A 22,824-nucleotide genomic window follows, 5' to 3' on the forward strand; every position below is an offset into this window, starting at 1 on the left:
TTCTGAAACAAACTGCATCCTTCTTCATACATGCACAACACTAACTAAATTCTCTTCTGCGACATTAATAAACGGACTATTTAAAGAGCATTACCTGCTCAAGACGGTAATACCAGAGATTTTCAACTAGTTGTTTATGGCATCTAATTACCATCTCAGTGGGTTCTAGATGAGTAGTGACAGTGCTGCTTAAAGACCGCCTTAAGAAAAATGGAAAAAAAATAGTTTGGCGATAAACTGATAATGTTCTTTTTTACCTAGTGTTGTGTTCTCTTTCAGTTGTGCAATAAGAGGAAAGAAAGGGAATATAGAGAAAAATGAAAAATATAAATAAATTCTGCTATGCTGTCTGAAACTAGATTTCATTTTCAGAGTATTTAAGAAAACTAAAGATTTTGAGTTTGTATTACCTTTTCTAAAATGAAGACTGACGTATTCGCCAGTTTGTGGGCTTTTTAAATTTGCAACATTTGTTTAAAGTAGTTTTTTAACCTAGTATGTTATGTGACCCAGTATTGTGTTAAATTTGAGAAATTATGGCTTGAAAGGATGTAATAATAAAACGTGTTTACAAATATCTGAAGTGAATAAGTGAGCATTTCACGTCACTGATTAGCCTGAGTGGTCATCTTAGAAAATGTCACAGCCAGCATGACTTAAACGTGACTAGAACTCTGCAAGGGGCTGATGGAGACAATCTTGATCTAGAGATGTAGAAGATTAAGGGCACAGACCACTTCTCCATTTGATTCTTAACTTGGTGATACAGAACGTTGATGCTTAAACTAGTGAATGAGCTATCAAAAATAAATTAAATAGATCACACCTCTACTATTAAGGCTAACACAGAAATACCTGCTTCCAGGAACAGTCTTTCCTGACAAGATTCATGCTGAATGGGATAGGAATCTTTATTGAATATGCATTTCACAGAAAAAAAGCCTTCTTTGTATCATGATGCAAGTGCCTTTTTTCCTAGGAGATGATTTCGGTTTCACTGTATTTCTAAGAAATGGTAAAGAAGAAGCGTCTAAACTAAACTGCCTTTGGTGAGATTGTTTCTTTTCACACTTCACCCTCCGCAACAAACAAGCGCCGATAACCGCCGCAAGTAAATTCGTAAAAATTATTTGTAAAACCCACAAGGGTCGGTCCCTCACCGTCAGTGACCCCTAAATGTGAGCAGTTCAAGAGAAGATGCCAGGGTTGTCACGTAGCACTGATGCAACTTCTTTTGCAAGTATCTAGAGACATAAAAATTGATATATTTATCGGGGGCATCAAAGGAGAATAAGAATTAATGATACAGAGCACTACGCCATTCTTCTCTAAATTCTCCGATCACATTATGACGATTGCGCTTAGGAGATGCGCCCGGGTGCAAAATGTTGGATTTGCGGATTTCGCTGGATATGCGAGCAATTAGCGCAAACGTCCACTTGCTCGCAGTGAAACTTGTTCAGGCTTTTGGGGGCAGGTTTGTTGTTGCTTTGACGTCATGGAGCGTTAGAATGAAGCTGACACGAGTACTATAAAAGCCGGTCTGAAGGAGGCAGCAATTTAAGATTGCCTACTTCAGCCAAATGAGACTGTGATCTTGGTTGGAACAAGAGGTAAAATGTCTTGCCACTACCTGCCAGCCATACTCGTGTCCCTCCTTACGACTGAATTCACTCTCTCAGCTGCTCAAGGTAAGATATTCAAGCTTGGAGACTTTATATGCAATGCCTTCACCTATCAACATTTCCTAAGTCTGTTTTAACTTTTTAGGATGTTTATAGTATCTGGAATATATTGCCTGGAATGTAAATAGCTTTTTAAGCTTAAAACCAATTGTGTCGTTCCTGTTTGATGGTCTTTTTGTTCATCAAGAGGCTTATTTTGCAAGACGAGCTGCAGAATGACTACAATCAAGTTGGACATCCCCGAATAACCACGTGCGAAGAATGTTATTACGATCTGAAAAAAAAACGTGCTCAAAGTAATATTACTTAAGCATCTAGCAATGTTGTAAATCTTGCTTTCCTAAATCAAGGAAAGCCCGTTACTCACTAATAGAGAAAATTTTGTAGTCCAGACCATATGCATTTTCAATTAAACAATGGCTAATTAGGACCACCCCCGAATTATCTAATTGCTCTTGAACAACTCTGCAAAGTTTATTTTGTCCATTTAATCCCCCAGAGACCAATTGAAATGACGTATTTTGGTGACGGGATGACTAATTTTTCTTTTTCAAAATGAAGTTGATACAGGTCAGCTTCAGCATCGTGTCCCGGAACAATTCATTCATTCTGTGTAGTACGGGTACTTGATAAGAGGCTAAGGATGCACATGTATTTCTATTTCAGTTGCGCGTCTTAGGTTTCTAAGAAAATCAAGTATTCAACAATTTATCGATACTAATGGTCATGTTCACAGACAAGGTGTTGGATTATAAGTATAGAGGAAATGTATCCATATTTAGTATCGTAGTAAGATTCTGTTTAAAGCTACCACAAAGTACTTTAAACACTTATGCAGGCGGTTTTTTTACTTAAATACTGGAGATTCCCTCTAAAGACCCAACAGACATCCATTCAGTATAGCATTGCTGTGGTAGTTATGGAAACGGATGTGGACCATTCACACTACAGCGCTTAATGAAGTGAACAGAAACGTATGCTAATGAATGCAAAACCATTAACCGTTTAATCTATATGAAGCACGCCCAAGAATCTTTTAAAAATAACGGTATTTTTTAAAGGCTAATGACTTACTCTTGAAACAAGCAACACGATTACTGTGGAGATGATAAAAAGTGACTGAAGTCTCAAGACTAAAGCGGTCTTGAGTTTCCTTTTGGAGTTACGTGCCGTTCTTCTCCGTCGTATTCTTTATTAAAGCGTGAAAATCTCCGCTAAAATTACAAAAACGAAACCGAGTGCTAACTGCTAACTTTAAGAAAAGCCCAGTGATGTTTTTGTAGGTAGATGCAACACTGTATCAAATGAAAATAAAAAGATGCGTCTTGCAAAGCTATAAATATACTAAACGTTAAGCACCATAGTTTTGACTCCCGAGCGAACCGTAAACGACTAGGGGCTCATTTTGTCTGCCTTCTAAACTCTACCATCTCAGCGGCTGAGAAACTCCCACAACTTTCTTAACATCACAGGGCTGTGTGCCAACACTAGACACTAAGAAAACTGTTGTGGCATAGTTCTGTATTAGAATTAGGTGCTCTTCTAACCACATAGTGCCATAGAACATGAAACAGTACATAGTAAAGGGCAGAGAACACTGGGACAATAACCATGCCTTCTTGTGAGTAACGAGTCACCCACTTCTTTGAACGACCAGACTTTTTTTTTCTTTGCAAATCAAAGTCTTCACAGCTGAAAAAAGCACAAAGTATAAAGTATATTATACATTCTACTGCAATAAAAGGCATGTATGAGAGTTTTGTGATCTTATTTGATGTTTGACTTCCTTTTAATTTTTGTTTTTCCATTACTCATCGCTTTCTTGGGAAAAGAAATTCCTTTTGAACCAATGCAAACGAGTCAAAGAGAAGCAGTAGGCTGCTTAGGGCTTCAGGCAAAGATCAATAAGAAAATATCTGCAAACCTCAAAGTTCCCACAACAAGCTGACAAGGTAGATACCCGCAGGAACCTTACCAAGCTTGAGCAAGATGTAGGATGTAGAGTGTAGCACTGACATGAGTGCTTTAGGCACACTTCAGAGTGTTCTAGCACTTTTGCTTATTGAAGCCATGATAATATGGCCCATGATGTTTATCCAATGGTTGCAGATGTATAACTACACCAAATCAAGATAATGTTTGAAACAACCACTTTCCTTTCTTCTCTGAGACAGTGCAAGGTTGCTGTGGTGTCCAGTGAACCTTGTTTTCAGCCTTAGCTAAGTGAAGGTAGTTCTCTGTGTTACCCTTCAAAACCAATACAAAGCTTTTTTTTAAAACAAAATTGCATTGTTTATGCTGTTAAGAGCATGTTGTATTTACTGTTGTAGTAATCTGAACCAGGTACACAAGGCGGTTTGGGTAGGGGACAGGGGGAAAGTTATTTTTGAACCACGTTCTTCTTTTTGAAGTCCTATAAATAACATGGGTGACTGAAGCAAATCTAAAATGAATATGTCCAGCACACACTTTACAAAATGTTTTTTGGTAAATTTTGCATTATAAACCTGCCTTTATAAAATACAGGGCTTTAAAGTGTCATCATCTTGATGCAAATTGGTAAATTCAAGATCATATTTTCACTTCTTACATTTTGTTTCTGCCCATTTGCATTTTTTTATGTACCATGGAAGTTATAGATGGCATGCCAATAGCAAATATAGTATATTTATATTTTCAATATACTTTGCTTTCTCCATTCAAAGGATATGCTTATTGGAGTCTGTTATAGCATGACTTTTATGGAGCTTTGCTATAATCTAGTTAAAGAACAGCACGGATCTGTAAAATTAGTATGAAGAATATTTAGAGAAAAGCATGTTACTTATTCATTGGTCAATGAAGCAGAAGGACCTACAACAAAGGTACATTTCCAGGAGCTGTAAATTGACTCATGTTTTTATTTTGTGTTTCAGGTGTTAAGTGGACATACTTTGGTAAGTATGTTATTCTTGGCTGTGGCACTTGCAGACTGCTAAGCATGTTTTTAGAAAGCTTTTAAATGAAGGTCTGGACACTCCTGTGTCTCTGTGATTTGGGGAAAAAGTCTTGCTGTCTCACCCTGAATCACCATTATAACGTCTTGGCTTCTCTTGAACTTTAGCATATCCAATTACACCACTCTTCACTGGAAAATAGAAATTACTGTAATGCCAGACAAATTGCCTAGGTCTTTAAGGGTATAAAGGTGAATTCACCTCATACATTCTTGTATTATCAGCAGATTTGCAATGAAGCAGTGGTTTATTTTTTTAGCTACACAGTTTACAATCTATTCAGAGTCCCAGAGGGGTTGAAAAGAAAGGGATACTTGAACCAATTTGGCTTGAGGGTCACAATCTAAAAAATCTCTTCAGGTATCCTCGGTTCTCATTCATTCTAGAGGTCAAACTTTTTTTTTTTCCTGACCACTTTATCAAAAGTCAGACCCAGGGGCCTTATTTTGCCTACAGACTGGTGACATATTCCCACTATAGACTTCTGATTACTCCATTCTGTCTGTTTGATGTGCTCCCATATCGCTGATTAGCACTTCTGATAAAATAAAACACTCCTACTGTGCTTTGCTTCTTTGTAAGAAGCACAGTGTTGATAGTACTGGAAAAGGTCCTTATTGCTCGTCTTTAGTCCCAAAGCCCAGTCTCATTCCTCCACCCTTTTAATAACTGATGTCCTCAGCATTCAAATAACAGAGCAAGCTACCATGTAAGCCAGACCAGCAGTTGCTTAAATTCCAGGACTGAACCTTTGTCCACTAATAACTGCATTCTAAACCTCCTGCTTTGGAGAAAGTTTGAGGACTGCAATTGAGGAGCAGTCAAAGCTATGGTTGGTCACCCCATGACTCAGACCTTCATTTTCCCTTAAGTCTGTGTCTTTCAGCCTTCACTTTGTCAGAATGCAAGTACACAATACAAAATAGGTGGGACAACAGTAAGCACGTTACATTGTTCAGACAAAACATTACACTGTAGACTTTAAAATTACTGCTGTTCATCATTTTCCCATGCTTATACAATGGACGTGCTTTGTTTTGCCATATTTTGTCCTAGGTTGCCAAACTACCTTAGACTTTCCATTATTTTATTGTTTTCTGCAAAGCCTTTATAATGCTTCACAGCGAACTATTGTACATTGTCACATGCCCGAATACCCTGTGCCCTTCACAGAATGACTGTTTCGAACAACCCTTCCAGTGGTGTATTTCATTCTTCTTGTGATGGCTGTACTCCTTATTAATGCATGACGAGTCTGTCCTTTGTGGTTTAGAGCAGGGCTGTCTAATCCTGTTCTTGGGGGGGGGACAGTGCTGGTTCTCATTCCGATCTGAAGCAGCTGGTCATAGCTTTAACTGGACCAATTTAACAGCTTCCCTTGGCTCTTCAGGTGCCGCCTCTATAAGGAGCTCCTGAAAACCTGCAGGCACCCGATCTCTTGGACCAGGACTGGACAGTGCTGGTTTAGGGTTATAGCCAACATTATCTATTAAAGTAGTTCAAGTAGGTAGCTGTGTCAGCATGCGCAGGCTGCGAAGAAGCAGGCAAAGGTTTATTCCAAGCTGAAAAGGGAAGAAAAGAAATGCTTTGGCTGTGACCAATGTTTTACAATGTTCAAATTAACTGGTCCAGAAGCAGCAGAATGTAACTGCTTGTCAGGCCTTATTAGAGGATCTGCTATGCAACAGTTTTCCTTATTTGAGGGATTTCTTTACTGATTACATCTATCTCAGGCTTTCATTATCCTTTCTTTTTGTAAACCATATGTAGTCTGCATTTATTACTCAATGCTTTGATGCTTTACTGTTAAACCAAGGAAATGTATTTAAAATCCAGTGACAAAGGAGTAATATTTGTCAATATGATGGATTAGGAAATTCCAGAGTATACATTTACCCTAGGGGCATTGCTATGCTAAAGATAAGCTAGTGTTTCCTAAAGGAAGAACACAGCTGATAATGTAAATAGTTGTAGTGGTGGAAACAATGGTAAATGTGCATTTAAAAAAAAGCTAGATCTCAGACCCTTTTGATTTGCAAATCAAAATAAAATGCCCCTTCTTAAGCATGTTAAGTGATGACCTGAAGAGAAATCTCATTATCATAACAGATCCTTAATCTTCTCCATCAATCTAAGCTGTTTTTATTATAATAAACTTCATTTTATATAGCACCTTTGAGAAGCCACCTTTAAAGCACTTTACACAATGACAACAATAAATAAGAAGAATACACAAGATAAAACACAATTACAATATATAGAGGAGGCTGTGGATGGTGGTACTAAGAAAAGCAGAGGGGTGAAGAATGGAACCAGTTCAGTAAAGGCTTTTCTAAAGAAGAGGGTTTTGAGTCTGGATTTGAAGGAGTTTAGAGAAGGTGACTCTCTGATATTCTTGGGGAGAGAGTTCCAGAGCTTGGGGACATAACAGGAGAAGGCCTTGTCACCCATACAATGTAGATGGGCCTGGGGGACAGTAAGGAGAGCAGAATTAGAAGAGCGAAGGTTGTGAGGTGGGGAGTAGGGCGATAATAGTTCAGACAGGTACTGAGGTGCCAAGCCATTCAGAGCCTTGTAGGTGAGCATGAGGATTTTAAAGTCCACACGGAATTTGACCGGAAGCCAGTGCAAGGACTCCAGGATAGGAGTAATGTGATCATTTGCACTAGACTTGGTCAGGATTCTGGCTGCTGAATTTTGGACATACTGCAGTTTGTTCAAAGTAGATTTAGATACCCCAGCCAGTAGAGCATTACAGTAGTCAATTCGAGAGAACACAAATGTTGATCAGCTTTTCAGTCACAGTTAGTGATAGTATAGGGTGTAGTCTAGCGATATTTCTGAGGTGGAAAAAAATGTTTTGACAATATGCTGCACATGTGGGTCGAATGTCAAGCCAGAATCGAATATAACCCCAAGGTTTTTCAATTTTGATTGAAGCTCAAGTACAGAACCATCTACAGATAGGGTTACAGGACTGGCTTTACGAAGTTGATGGGGGGGTGCCAATAAGCATGACTTCAGTCTTGTCACAGTTAAGATGAAGGAAGTTTTGAGTCACACAAATTTTTATGTCAGAGATGCAATTAGATAGAATAGAGACAGCCACATCAGTGTCAGGTTGGTATGGATGTATATTTGAGTATCATCAGTGTAGAAATGATAGCTGAGGCCACGTGATCTTAAAAGCTGACCAAGTGGGAACATGTAAATGCCGAAGAGCAAGGGGCCCAGTATTGAGCCCTGAGGAACACCAGACTTAACAAGACTAATTTCAGACCTGTACCCATTAAGAGAGACAAAGTGACAGTGATCAGTGATCAGTGAGGTAAGATTTGAACCATTTGAGAGCAGTGTAAGAAACTCCAAACACAGTCTCAAGATGAGAAAGTAAGATGTTATGGTCAATGGTGTCAAAAGCAGCACTGAGATCAAGAAGGATGAGTATAGAAAGAGAACCAGAATCAGAAGCTATTAGAAGATCGTTAGTGACTTTGATCAGGGCAGTTTCTGTGCTGTGAAGATGACCGAAGCCAGATTGGAGGGGAATTTTTGCTTAAAACTTTTAATTATACAGTCATCCACTAACACTTATTGCCATGAGATAATCGCAAAATTTGCTTTTACCTTAAGTAATTTCACTGTTTTGCATTTAAAATAATAGAATTGTCCTGGTTATCCTATTTTGCTCAAAGGCAAAACCCTTGTGCTAGCAACCCAAACCAGACAGACTTTTACAGTACATAAGTGTTACTATTCTAAACTTTAAAAAAAAAAACACACATTACATTGTTAAAATTTGACTAGATGTAAAATTGAGTAAAAGCCTTTTGGGGATGGGGGGTGGGAGACAGTAACAGATCAAACAGTCAAGAAAGCATTATCTAGCTAGAAAAGGGAAACAATTCATTTCTGCTTTCTTGTTTTCAGACGTAAATAGACACTTCCCCCCAAGAGTGATTAGAGGACAATTCATCCCTGGGGATTTGTCTTGATCTCCTAATTAAACTCCAACAGTGCCATTTCCTGATTAGGATTTAAGGTTCATTTAAGTGCCTTTTGTGATTTTATTGGGGTCACAGTCATCTGTCACTGTAAGATAATGAGGAGTTGTGATGTTTTAGGATCACAAAATCAGGATCTTTCCTCAGGAGAAGCCTTTGTGTGGATTTCATCCTGTACTGCCTATGCAATATACTTTTACACCTTTCTAACATAAGGAAGGACATTCTTCCTTCAAGAAAGCATGTCCTCAAATAAGTTGTACTAGCTATACTACAGTTTTGTACAACTGAGCAGATTTTTAGTTACTAGAGAATGTAAATATCTACAATTTACATACACAATTCAATTGAACTTAAAATAAATTACTTCAAACTGAGTGACCTGTGATGCAAGGAATCATGACTCAAGAGATGGCTCGTATTTTCTTCCTGATATTCTTACTGTAAACGTCTTGCCAATCAATTATTCACAATTAATGTAAAGATGTCTAGCTTGTTAACCCTTAGCTTTAAGGATGGAGGTGAGCAAAGTATTGAATTAAAATGTGCCTGACTAATTTTTAACTGTATTTAGAAATTCAGGTGGGTAGCTGCGTCAGCATGCGTAGGCTGCAAAGGAACAAGTAATAGGTTTATTCCATGCTGAAAAAAAGAAGAAAGAGAACACAATGTTTCGGCCGTGGAGCCTTCTTCAGGTGTGAGGTGTGCCTCACACCTGAAGAAGGCTCCACGGCCGAAACGTTGTTCTCTTTCTTCTTTTTTTCAGCATGGAATAAACCTATTACTTGTATTTAGAAATGTACACTTACACACAAAGTGTGCAAATCAACAAATTTAAATATTGCGATTCTTTTTCTTGTAGTTAAGGAGGGGTTATTCCACCCCAGTTAACAGCCTGTAATTTAATGTCTCCTATATGACTATTTTGTTTGCCAAATCTGAACATGGCAAAAACAATGTAGTGAATTACATCCTAGAGAGCCAATAACATGCAAGGCGATGACCTGGCAAAAAGAGCTGATGCTTTTGAGGTTTTCCTATAAATGTTTTGCATTAACTAACTGTTATGGTAATTTCATAAGTTCCACTTTGTGCCTAATAACTGTTGTCCTTTTCCTGTTATTGAAACATGGGTTTATTTGTATTTGAAGATGGTATAGGAATTACATTAATGCATACAGACTTTAAAATGCTACATGCAATCAATTTTGGTCCTCGTTAGTTCAGTGTTTTTAAAGTTACAATTCTGTCCTAAACCTAAATTCTTCTAAATCTGTATACTTCTATCCTCAACATGGATGGCTTTCTGTATCTCTTCCCCATACTGCCTTTACTCACTTTCTTTCAATAAGAAGCTCAAAGGAGAATTCCTTTCCCCACTCTAATTTTTTTTAATATTGAAATACACAATTAAGACCACACAGATGCATTAATAGTCAGCTGAAATCTTGAGTTTTGAGAATGTGTAGAACCAGATTTCTAACTGACTGGCCACACTCTTATTTAAAAACTTTAATGATAATTGCTTACACTTATAGCGCTTTTCTAGACACTCCACTCAAAGCGCTTTACAGGTAATGGGAACTCCCCTCCACCACCACCAATGTGCAGCATCCACCTGGATGATGCACCAGTACACTCCCCACACACCAGCTATCAGTGGGGAGGAGAGCAGAGTAATGAAGCCAATTCATAGATGGGGATTATTAGGAGGCCATAATTGGTAAGGGCCAATGGGAAATTTGGCCAGGACGCCAGGGTTACACCCCTACTCTTTTTGAGAAACACCCTGGGATTTTTAATGACCGCATAGTCAGGACTTCGGTTTTACATGCCTGTTTACAGTAAAGTGTCCCCTGTCACTATACTGGGGCATTAGGACCCACATGGACCGCAGGGTGAGCACCCCCTGCTGTCCCCACTAACACCTCTTCCAGCAGGAACCTTAGTTTTTCCCAGGAGGTCTCGCATTCAGGTACTGACCAGGCTCACACCTGCTGAGCTCCAGTGGGCTGTCAGTTGTGAGTTGCAAAGTGATATGGCTTTACACTGGAAATGTCATTTGCTCATCTTCTTGCTTGAAAGCAAGCTGCAGAATATATTCTAACTGGAAGTTGGGAAGGAATACCTCATGCACAAATTAATTTTTCATATCAACAGGTGTGTCTTTCTTGTTGACTAACTATAGCCTTTACTACACATTCTTCACCTCAGCAGTTTACGGCTCTTAACTATCATGGCAAATTGCATGCTGGCATACTTCTTTAGTGGAGAGTAATCACAGCTATGCAGTTAATGATACCTTGTTTTGATTGCTAATAAAGCTTTCACAAAGCCAGAAGGAGGGGCATCAAGGGCTGTGAAGTCACCCAGGGTTCCTGTTTTGTCAAAATCATTCCCCCTAAGCACTGGAATCAACTAAGGATCTGTCAATATCTTACTTTATTAGGTGCAGGAAGGTGCAGTGAAAGATTTAAAAACAGCTCTGGGAAATAGAAAATTTTCCTTGTGTTTTTAAGGGACTAATGGAGCGTTCTTTATCTAAGCAGATGTTCTTCAAAATCTCTGGAGTAGTGCCTTTTCATTAAATGCGTGTTGGTCTCGGTCTATGTGCTATTTCAGGTCCAGATGGAGAGAGTCACTGGTCTAAACACTACCCCTTCTGTGGTGGCGTATTTCAGTCCCCCATTGACTTCCAGACTGACCTCCTGCAGTACGACTCCACGCTCAAGCCCATTGAGGTCAGAGATTACAATCTGTCTGCCACTGAGCAACTTACTCTGATGAACAACGGCCACTCAGGTCAGTATAAATACCTCCCCTGTGCTTCTGCATGTGAAGTGCCCCCAGGGTATCCTGTGTCAGTTTGTGCATGCAAACAGCCTTTGCCAATCGGATATATTGCAACACTGCATGATTTTGAAATCTCTGTATGGGGGGGGGGGGGGGGAGATGGTTGAAGACTAAGGTGTTTAAAAACTTTCTGAAAATTTAACTGATCAGTCCACTCCTCCTACCAAAATTCCTTTACTTCCCACTTATTCTGCAATTGTTATAGTACTGCAAAGAGATCTGAAATCTGCCACTTTGCAAAATTGTAAGCATATTTTAGAGGTGGCTGGCTCAAGACAAATACTTTCCATGCCTAATATATTTTTTTCCCCAAAAGAGCTCTACAGACCTCTAAAGGCTTCCAGATCTTCTACGTACACAAAAAGCTTTTAGAGTATTTACATAATTCCCCGTTGTACTGAGAATATAATTAGTCTTTTGCAAAACATGTATTTTAGTGTGTATATTAAATACTATATTCCAAGAAGTCAGCTAAATTGTAAAACTCCTCCCTTTTGAAATGAACCAAAGCAAAACTTCTGAATGGTTTGAATGCTCCTTCAAGTGATTCTTGAAATAAAGGTTCCTAAAGCTAAGCAACCAAATTCTCAGAAATGATTAAGGTCCTATTTTTTTTTTAATTCTCATAAAGAACATTTAGTTGTTTTGCAACTTCAATTTAGCAGCTGCAAAATATTTTGTATATTTTATACAATATAATATAATATTATATCCCATCAGGAGACAGTTTTGTAGATAATGTGTAGATGTTATTGCAGCATTTTACAAATGACAATTTGTGTTTTAAAGTTCTCTTGTGAGGAGAAAACACACAGTCGGCAAACAAGGTGTGTGTGGATTTACCTCTAAAAAAAGAGCACTGAGCAGTTCAGTTCAAATAAAAAGTTGTGTGGTACAAATATTACCTTTCATTCTATGGAGAGAAATGTCTAATAATGCTAATGCACTGTGCTCTGATGTAAAACATGTAAGAACGAAATTCCACACAGTTCAAGAGCATTATGTTCTAAGGAATAAGTGGGGAAAAATCCACATGCATGATTAGGCCTAACATTGTAGCTCGCCACAGTCCATCCAAGACATTGCCTCAGGATAATTATCTTTATAGAATCCTCATACACAAATGTAAGAATAGATAAGTAGCACTTTATTTTTGCATAAATCCTGATCATCTTAATTATGGTAAAACTGAAAAGATCAACCTCAACCTGTGGTTTATGTGCAACCATAATGATATGTTTAATTATTGCCTGCTTCGATGCATAAATAAGACAAATGTTACGGTTTGCAAACCAGACTAAGGTTCCCTTTTGTGCTAAATTACCACGGGCTGCAAGACTGAGAGTTGCTCCTAGTGCATTACGACTGCTGACCCTGCTTATTTTCCCATACAACTGCAGTTCTGAAGGTATCCTATGGAAACTCATCTTGAGAGTGCAAAGCATTTGCGTCAGAGGGGTGTGCCTTGTTACAAAACAGGTGGAGGAAAAAAAAAAGTCCATTTCTTCCTTTCAAATAGCTTATTGTGGCATTTAGCTGGGCCATGGAGACTGAAGTTGAGTAGTCATTTTCTTTCCTTCTTGACATCTGTGAAATCAAGTCACTAGGAGTGTCTTTGTGTGAAGGCCACTGCGTTTGTGTTCCAATTTGCAAATAAAGGCTCCGTTACATCTCCTGAGTTCAATGGCCCCATTTTAAATGAACCCATGGCTGAACATGATCAAAAAGGGTTATCAGAATTTCAGATGATTAGTTCCATTTTCCAATTAAAGGCATACTTTTTATACATTTTCACTACAGAAACGATATCATTTGGCATATAATCCTGTTTCATTACAACAGAGAACTGTAATGTACCTCCGTTCTGCCTGAAATGAAAACCCAAAACTAATTGTTAAATTAGGAACGAGAATGCCACAGGAGAACTCTTGATCTTTCGCAAAGAGCTGTAGCTGCTTTTGTCCACAGCTGGATGGGTTAGCAAAGGCCAGATTTGTAGTGTGGTGTACAGCGAGTGTGAGGTATCCACCTGCTACTTTAGTGACGTTGAAGAGTGCTGACTGATCTGCGGCTTTCCTTTTCCAGTGCAATTGTCTCTGCCGCCCCGAATGCACATCGCCAGCCTGCCAAACCGCTACTCGGCCGCCCAGCTTCATTTCCACTGGGGAAGCTCCAGCCTGCCAGCTGGATCTGAGCATGCAATTGATGGCAAACAGTTCGCAGTGGAGGTGAGCTGACCAGAAACTCGTGTTCATTCACCGCAGTGTACACCTGTAATACAGAGCACTTAGTCCCTGTGCTACAACATTAACTCTGCTTTCGGAGTTAAAGAGCCAGTGCCTGCAGCACATACTGTATCTGCTTTCCTTTTATGACCATCAAATGTTGACTTTCTGTGGCATTCATTTTTCACATTTGCAAATTTTGAATCGTATCTAGATGTATATTGTGCATATATGTCTGATTTGGAAGAATCTTCTTGTTTATTGCACAACTGTATAGGGAACATTTTTCCTCCACTTGCCCAATGCAGATAAAAACCACATTTTTCCTAAAAGGATTCCAATAAATGAGAAAACTACAAGTGCATGTATCCTACAGGAAGCTAAGCAGAAATGCCAACATGTAGGCTTTTGTTTCCCCAACTGTTGGGCTGTTCTGAAATTCCCTACTCGAAGCAAGCAAATATATATTGTCTAGAAACTGCAGAGAGAGCTCACGTGGAATGGAACATGTGTGACTGCAGAATTAAGCATAAAATTAGTGTAGTGCTGCAGCTAAAAAAAAGGCCCACATCCCTGCCATTGTCCTTCATTCTACAGTACCTCTCCGAAAGATGAGCCCAGTGTCCGTTTTTGCCTTTTTCGATTCCATTCATACAAAAAAACAGGCTTTGTTGTAATGACTGGTAAAGCATTTACACTGAATAACTTTAAAGAGAACCATTAATGGTGATGCAACACTGTGGGCACAGGAAACATTTTCTTGTAGACGTGGTTATTTGGCGTATTGTAGCTTTATGATCCAGAAGAACCCAAGTGGAGGTCCTGTTGAATGTTAGAACTCAGCTACGTCCCATGTCCTCGAGCTAGAGATACGTGCATTGCCTTTCTGTTCTGCAGTGCAGCGGGGAAGAAATATTTGTAGTGACTATGCTTAAAGTACGTTTCACAATGTCTAATTATACAGCTCTATAGGAAATGCTGTAGTAGAGATCTCTTTTCTTTAACTTAATGGATGTAAAAGATCCTTCCTGTTAATAAAATAATGTTAAAATAATATTAACACTAAACATCGACAACTTCAATCATTTCTTGGAAACATTTGAGTTTTGTTTAAATAACCTGTCTACTTTTTTTAGCTTGCAAGCCAACTTGGCTTTTCTCTATAAATGATTAGAACATGAATGGTGTAAATTACAAATTACAACTACGAAACCAACAACTGTGTAGAGATCCTTCCTTACCTTAACTGGTTGGATACAAATTTGTGATCTAGACTTGAATACAGCACATTGCACTTGACATTTAAGTCAAAATAGGACACTATCAACGATTCCTAAAAAATAGTGTTTTATTAAGACTAATCACTGAAAGGGACTCATTGCATGATTTTGTCCTGGTTTATTCTATCGTTTCTGCCCTTGGAAAAGATGCAACCATGGGTCACACAATGATGCTATACCAAAGTAAGCCCCAAGAGTCTTGGATGGAAAATACATGCATAACATGGGTTTTGAGCCAAGGACATTCCCACTGTCTGTTCCATTATAGTACCTACTATTGCCATGGGATGTACTGGAACGTTACAACGTTACAGCTTAAGTAGGCTGTTCCTTTCTAAGGAAAAGGACCGTTTCATCTACGGTCATTTTTTTTTCAAGTCCTTGAACTTAGTAGAAAAGGACTGAAACCATAGCAAAATTATTGCCCAATTAGAAAATGCTAATTAAAAAAAACAATTTCAGGAGAAAGGGGGAAGAAAATGGCCATTATTTTAGCATTTTAATTAATCGCGTTCAAGACCCTGCATAGCTGTACAGTTGCAATTGGGTTTGTCCCTCAGAGCATCCGAAAACTTCACACCAACAGCAGGCCCATCTTGCAATGCTTTTGCATGTATTCCTGGCAGAAGGACATAGCGGCTGATCTGAGGTCAAGTGTTTCGGCTCTTTAATACTGCCTGCTCTGCTTTCTTCACTTTGTAATTGTGTCCTTATATCGTCTAGTGTTGAGAGGCACTTGTGGTTTGGACTGTGCTGCTATCCATCTCTGGATTCCATTCAAGACGTGTAATGTGTTCTTCATTTGTAGTCTGAGATTTCCAGGCTTTAAAATCTTTGCATTTTTTTTTTACTTAAAGCAACCATATCTGTTTTATGCAGGCATGCTGATTCTCTGGGATACCGTGGTAACAAGAAACAGTCTACTTAAACTGTATTGTTTTTTTCTTGGGTTCTGACTTTCTTGCTTGTGGCTTTTAAATTGCTGATGTATAACGAACGATTCCACAAATGTTGTGGTTATCGGGAAATGTCAGTATCTTTGTAGACTGACGCTTGAGACCTAGACCAGAGTTCCCATTACTGATCGTAGAGGAACTTGTATCTACGGGTTTTCATTCCAGCTGAGCTTAATTACTTCATTGTAAAACTTTATAAGCTCGTTTTATACTCGGATGCCTGGAATTGTTACGCATGAAATGCAATAGTCAGAAGGCAACCAACAACATGTTTGAAGGGCTGAAAATAATCAAACTGTTACAATCTATTTTGTTGAACAATTAAGGATTAAATTGTGTAACTTGGTTTGGCTGGAACAAAAACCAGCAGGCATATGGGCCACTAGGACTGAGAACTCGTGCCATAGTGACTTGCTCATGTACTGAAGTTTCAGACCAATTTTAAAGGAAGCTCAGGAAATGAACCTACTGCTTAATAGGCATGTTATTAAAAAAACAACCAGGAAATATAACTTTTTAGAATTAAAAATGCTTTATTATAGGGTCTCTGCTCAAACCTATTACCATAATTAAAGACAATACATTGAACTGGACTGTGATCCGAGTTTAATTTTAAAATCATATGTTTTAATATTCATAATCATTAAATATAACTAACATTTTAGAAAGTCCCCCCCCCCCCCCCCAGGAGTTCTTCATAAGACTCTCCCTTTACATAAGATTGCTGATAAAATATATTTTTTCTTTATAGTACAATTACAAAGTACACCCTATTTCATTTTTTATATATTTTAAATCAGTCTGTACTGATTGTCATATTAGAGGATGGTGTTCATTCTTTTGGGAGATAAATAATTGATCATTTGTACATTAAGATTTTTAACCACAAATCATTAATGCCTCTGCAACACAGTATTCAGGAACTGCAGTATTTTACCCGTACAGGGGCACAGCACGATTCTTTAGGTACGACGGGCACATGAATGGGATAGCTCTGAAAAAATGTGGTGTGAACCACTTGGCTGAAATTAACTCAACTGAAATGGAAGATGGATTAGACTGTACCACTTTAATTGCTACTTTCAGACAATGACGCAAGTGAGTACCAGTTCAATATAACTATGGCTGTGGAGATTATATGCTCAGTAGTGCATAAACAACAGACCTGCATGAAAAGAACTCCTTTACAGGGTCTGTTGGCTTTCAAACAATGTTGCTGCATATGTCAAGTGTTGTCCTACTATCTAAAGCTGAGGTGCATTTCCAACAAGGCCAAGCTTTCTGAAACTGTACCAGCCATTTACTCTAGCTAAAGGACAAATGTCTATTGAACTATTTGCATATTTAATCATATATCCCTTTTACTACTTTTGGCTGTACTTATTCCTTAACCTCAGACGTTTACTTAAATAGTACATATGCTGAAGACTCAACAGGATTAACTAGACTGCATGTTGTAAATTGGGCTCATATTCATAACCACCTTTTAAATGGTTTCTTTCTATGTGGCAAAACTGCCACGCCAGCTGCTCCATCTCTGCCATGGTTTACTTGCACATTAAAGTAAACTTTGAGTCTTGGTGGAGGCTCAGAAGGCAATTATTTCAATGGCAGGAAAAATTAAGTAGAGTAAGACTACTGTGAATTCTCAGCTTTTCAGAGAGTGCATGCTTCAAAACCTCTGTTTACAAATGACACATGCCATCTCAATGTTTTCTGTGTGGAATAATCCCTAAATTCTTTCATCCTTCCACGTAAATCACAATTCTTTTAAAGACTAAAATCTCATTTAAACTATACTCCAGAATAAATGGATGAATAGTGGATTTTTTTAAAAACTTGAGCATTGTTTTAGGAGTAACATGGACAAATGAAGAGCTTAACCTGGAATAAAAAAATGGTTTCCAGGATGCAAGTAAGGTTTATTCCATGCTGAAAACAGAAAGAAATAAACGTTTGGCTGTGGAGCCTTCTACAGGTGTGTGGCTCTTCAGAAGGCTCCACAGCTGAAACGCTGTGTTTTTCTTCTCTCCTGCAGGGAATAAACCTTTACTTGTTCCTTTGCGGCCTACGCATGCTGACACAGCTCCCTACTTGAACCGTTTTCCAAATTGTTTTAAAGATCATAAAGATTAGGCACAGATCTTGTGCGTTATTGTAACCCAGACATTTTTCTGTATGCGTCTCCATGTTTAAGACCTGGGTAGGTGGGGGGGGGGGGGGGTTCAATGTGCAAAATGAAGAGTTTATAATCCGACTGATGACTGACCAAGCCTAAATATTTATAAACTGTATCATGGACATCCCTGTTCTAGAGTAGTGCAACTTTTATTTTATCCCAAAGGCAGGTGTATCTGCTGGGTTCCATTTTGGCTCGCAGATTTCAGCTAGCAGGTTGGCTTAACTGGACCAATTTAACAACTCTAGGTGCTCTTCAAGAAAATCTCCAAACTCGCAAGCCCTCCAGGAGGAGGACTGGAAATGCCCTGCTACGATTAATAATGATGCAGTTTTTGAAAATTTACCCTGCAGGATGTTTAAAGAGTCCTTTTTCTACCCCCAAGATGTAGTAGATCACTTCAGGAGAGGAATTAACCAAACAAAAAGGGGAAGGAGGTTTTTAATTTCTGTGGAAACTGAGATCCATGGCGAACTAGAAGTTTCTTTGCTCTGGAAAGTGAAACGCAGGCAGCACAAGCTGAAATATGTTCCTCTTTATAGAGTGGCTTAGTTCCATCCTGGAATTAACTTCATATGGTTAGAACTGCATTTTCCCAGATGTACTGAGCTCCAACTTCAGAACTGGTTTCTAAAAGGCACTTCGATCCATAACTACTCAGTTCCTGTGCACAGTAGTGGCGCTGATTCTTTTACCCAGGAATGATTGAATTTCTTACCTCAGCCAGTGTAAGTATGCAATGCAGTGGAACACCATTTTTTTTTTTTTAGGTGGGGTCAACGTTTTAATAATATGAAGTATGTGGTAGTCATTCCCCTGTAGTGATCGGACATTATTGCATTTTGTTAATACACGATTCAAAGGAAAGGTAACTTAATATACTTGTGTATATTTAATATGTACACATGCTCTTTTAGAGACAATTTATTCCTACACTAAGAATGAGCTCAGATTCTATTCTATAAAAATATTTAACCTACAGAACAGTTCTAGAAACTGTCCCAGAGTTTAACTGTCCCAGAACAAAGAGTTTATATAGTAAATACAACATACTCAAAATATTTAACTTCTCCAGACTGTGCATATATACAGTGCTTTTTGGTGGATGCAGTATCTTGCTTGTTATTCTTGCAATTGCCTTTCCCCTCCCAGTGGAAATGTCTTCAGCTTCATTTGTGCTTTCTTTCCTAGATGCATGTTGTACATTTCAACTCGGACGTGTATCCCAACATCTCCGTGGCAGCAGATAAAAAGGATGGTTTGGCTGTATTGGGTATTTTCATTGAGGTGAGATCAGGACAGGAAGTGAATCTTGCTGACAGGAAGTGATGCAATTCTGATGATCTGAGATCTGTTTGCTCTAATTTAGGTGGGCCAATTCAATCCAGCCTTTGAACATTTACTCCGATACATTGATGCCGTCAAATATAAAGGTGAATCTAATTTACTTTGATTATTTTTAGAACTTAATTTTTTTTAATCCAACATTGAACCCAGTTTCAAGCTGTTTTCTGGAAAATCACAATTCTCATTTGAAAATAATTTTCTGATTGTCTTCCTGTTAGTCTGGTATATTTTGCAGTTCCCAGCAATTGTCTAGAGCTAATTCATGACCATTTCAATCAATTTAAAATGTATAATTTCTCTCTCCTGCTAAAATCAGTCTCTGTTGAATTTAAGACTATTAAATGTCTTTCATAGATCAAAATGTGCAGGTTCCAGCATTCAACATCCAAGAGCTGCTCCCCGAGCGGTTAGATGAGTACTACCGCTACGATGGCTCTTTGACAACCCCTCCCTGCTATCCCAGCGTCCTCTGGACAGTGTTCAGGAATCCTGTCAGCATTTCACAGGAGCAGGTAAATCCAAAGGAAAAACTTGGCTGTGCTGTAGATCCTTTACCACATGTGGCCGACTGCGTGAAATTCCAGTTTGAGCGCTGCCTTTTTCTTATTGTACTCTGTACTGTAAATGTTACAAGCCACCTGGGTAAACAGCTTAAAGAACTTGATGGATCAGAAACGGGTGATGCTACTGCTACATAAAAAAAACCCGGAAGTTGCTGTGATTAAGTTCTAAGAAGGCTCGACCTATAACTCACAAACCATGTTATGATGTATACAGTGTATGTGAATAGTGAGTATGCTGGTATCTTCCTAGTTCCTGGCACTGGCAACTGCTTTATATGCCACCAGTATGACTGAGCCCACCCCCATAGCTCTGAACGGGAACTACAGGAAACTCCAGGATGGAGATGACAGGCGCATCTTGGTTTCCTTCCGGGATGGTGAGTTTAGTCGCACAGAAGCAGAAAACGCAGTAGAAGTTAAGTGCATGACAATGTTTCTTGAGTTACAAATGTTCAGTAGCAGTTGAATGGCAGTGCCTTGGAGAGAGATGCTGGAAATGTGAATGAAACAGTTCTTTACAGCGCAGTTTGGCAATACCATATTACTCGCTTGCATTTTTCTTCTGCTGTTGCGCTTCACTGAAAAGACAAAATGTGAATGCATTTCTTTTTTTTTGCGGTTTTCAATGCAAACTTCTTAATTACTTCCATGATAAATGTCAAAGCCTACATGCCTCTTCACCAAGAAAAATGTTCTCCCAAAACGTGAACTCCATACAATGTTTAAAAGCGCTATACATATGAAACAACACATTCAATCGATTCATGGAGCTTGTAACAAACGTTCAGGAGAGATTAAGATCTAACCTTGTACACTTTGGCTCACTTGTATGACTCAGCCAGGATTTCACTTTGTGTAGATGGGGAGGCAGGAGGGATGCAACATCCTGGCTCTCTTGGCAATAGTGGTGGTGATGGGGGGGGTTTGGGCAGCCTAGCCTCATGGCTGGGCTTTTCATTCCCTCAGCTAGGCGAGACGTACCAAATACTGCATAAAGATTTTGTTGCTCCATTGTATTCATAAGGATCAACCCGAACTACTAAAATGCCATTTTCCGCAACTAACATATTTCCCTGTATCCATCTATATCATGCTAGCCCTGCAATGCACACGCAGAAGCACCCATACAGAGCAGTGAACTAATGGCAAAGTATGGCTTCATCGCTAAACACAATGTTATGCACTGTTAATGAAAAGTTGCATGCCACCTGGATCTCTTTCTCTCTCTATATATATACTGCTCAATCCTGATACAATACATTGCAGTAAACGTGCTATATCTCAAATGCATGGAACCAGAGTAAGGCCTGCATGGAATGGGACGGAGCATGAGTCTTCACTAACCTACAGCAACATTGAAGGAGCAAGCTGGGAGCATGCTGGCATAATGCAGCAAGGTGCAGGGTAATGTGATTCCTGTAGGAAACTGATTTAAACTTGTGTGATTGGCTCTGTGTCTGGTGTAGGCAGAGGAAGTGCAGTAATGATGACGCCCCCATTCCTGAGAAGACAAATTGTACAGCACTTGCTAGCTGGTGACCTCTCAGATTTGGAAGAGGAAGGAATGTCGCATTTGCTCCCCAATCTCGGCCGCAAGGCCGGGGTTGGCAAAAAGTGGTCCAACCGCAAACACCACCAGAACAGCTGGAATCGTGCCTCTCCGAACCAGAAATGGTCAAGGACGAAGATCCAAGACAGTCCTGTCATATTCCCTTCCCACTGGAAGTATTCCAGAGCCACAGGACTGGCTGGAAAGTATGGGCCTAGGGATGACCATTTGTGTTTCACAACTTTAGAAAAGCAAGTCCGGTCAAGACTGAAGGGGCATCCCACAGACCAGCAAGTTGTTGAGGCCATTAAGGATGCCATCTTCCCGGAGCTTAACCTGAGGAGTTACCTGGACTGCAAGTCCGAACTTGCCTTCCCAACCATCATGTACCTCCTCAGCCAGCACAAGGAAGAAATAGCCGAGCTGGACCGGATGCTGAAACGATTATCTCGAAAGCCAAGGAAGAAGAGTCCAGCCGTGCTTCCTCTGCGCACCGCAGACGCAAACGAAGCGGGCCTTTCAGCCACATTGGCCCACAGAGGCTCTCGCCACTATGCCAGGCACCAGCAGGAAATCGAGTGGGAGGATTAGAGCCAGGATGGGCAGTGAGGAACGGTCTGATGCTCAATGGGAGCATTCCAAGAGTGCTGGAATGCAGGCCATCCATGACCATCCTGAAATAAGTCAACATGAAGGACATGCCTGCATTTATACCTTCATGGTATTATACAATGCCATGTGGCTGGCTCTTCGCAAAATTCAAGATGGTCTGAGACAATGCAATGCAGAGTATGCATGATGAAAATTCACTATCCTCCTAATTCTGCCCCTGGCTTCTCAAGCCGATTCCCTTAACGTACTGGAGGCCAGAAGGGAACAAGTGACGAGAACAAATGTCAGTTAGAAAACGGTAAACTGCATTCAATATAGACCAGAACTGCTTCCAAAAAAGCATCGTAAAGTATTTAAGTTAACAGTATGTGCTTAGGACGTAACTATTATAAAATAGCCTATAAATATCAAACTAACAATCCTGAAACGCTGATAAATAGAAATTTCCCAAAAGCACAGATGGACTAGTGCTTACCTTTCATAACTTGGACAATATTAAAAATATATGCTGACAGTCCACGAGAGAAATGAGACGAGCAGTATCATTCATCCACTGTTCAGTGTTCTTTATAGAC

At 39.4% G+C, this 22,824-nt stretch overlaps 1 protein-coding gene across 1 annotated transcript; it reads left to right on the forward strand.

The window, feature by feature from the left end:
• Positions 1 to 1,578: 1,578 nt before the first annotated feature.
• Positions 1,579 to 22,272, forward strand: ca12 (carbonic anhydrase 12). Its single transcript, XM_088920249.1, has 9 exons — positions 1,579 to 1,691; positions 4,601 to 4,621; positions 11,308 to 11,487; positions 13,624 to 13,766; positions 19,370 to 19,465; positions 19,548 to 19,611; positions 19,880 to 20,037; positions 20,339 to 20,465; positions 21,555 to 22,272. Exons 1-9 carry the CDS (start codon positions 1,619 to 1,621, stop codon positions 22,226 to 22,228), a joined length of 1,536 nt encoding a protein of 511 aa, XP_088776375.1. The 5' UTR covers positions 1,579 to 1,618; the 3' UTR covers positions 22,229 to 22,272.
• The last annotated feature ends 552 nt before the right edge of the window (positions 22,273 to 22,824 follow it).

This window comes from Atractosteus spatula, chromosome 7, assembly GCF_055471065.1.
Source record: "Atractosteus spatula isolate fAtrSpa1 chromosome 7, fAtrSpa1.hap1, whole genome shotgun sequence".
NCBI classification, from domain to species: Eukaryota; Metazoa; Chordata; class Actinopteri; order Semionotiformes; family Lepisosteidae; genus Atractosteus; species Atractosteus spatula.

What these genes read in the sequence shown, in the direction of transcription:
- ca12 (XM_088920249.1), top strand. Translation starts at nt 1,619, where the DNA reads ATGTCTTGCCACTACCTGCCAGCCATACTCGTGTCCCTCCTTACGACT. An exon ending in TGATGCCGTCAAATATAAAG is followed by an intron (nt 19,612 to 19,879) that starts GTGAATCTAATT and finishes TGTCTTTCATAG; the next exon opens with ATCAAAATGTGCAGGTTCCA. An exon ending in TCAGCATTTCACAGGAGCAG is followed by an intron (nt 20,038 to 20,338) that starts GTAAATCCAAAG and finishes GTATCTTCCTAG; the next exon opens with TTCCTGGCACTGGCAACTGC.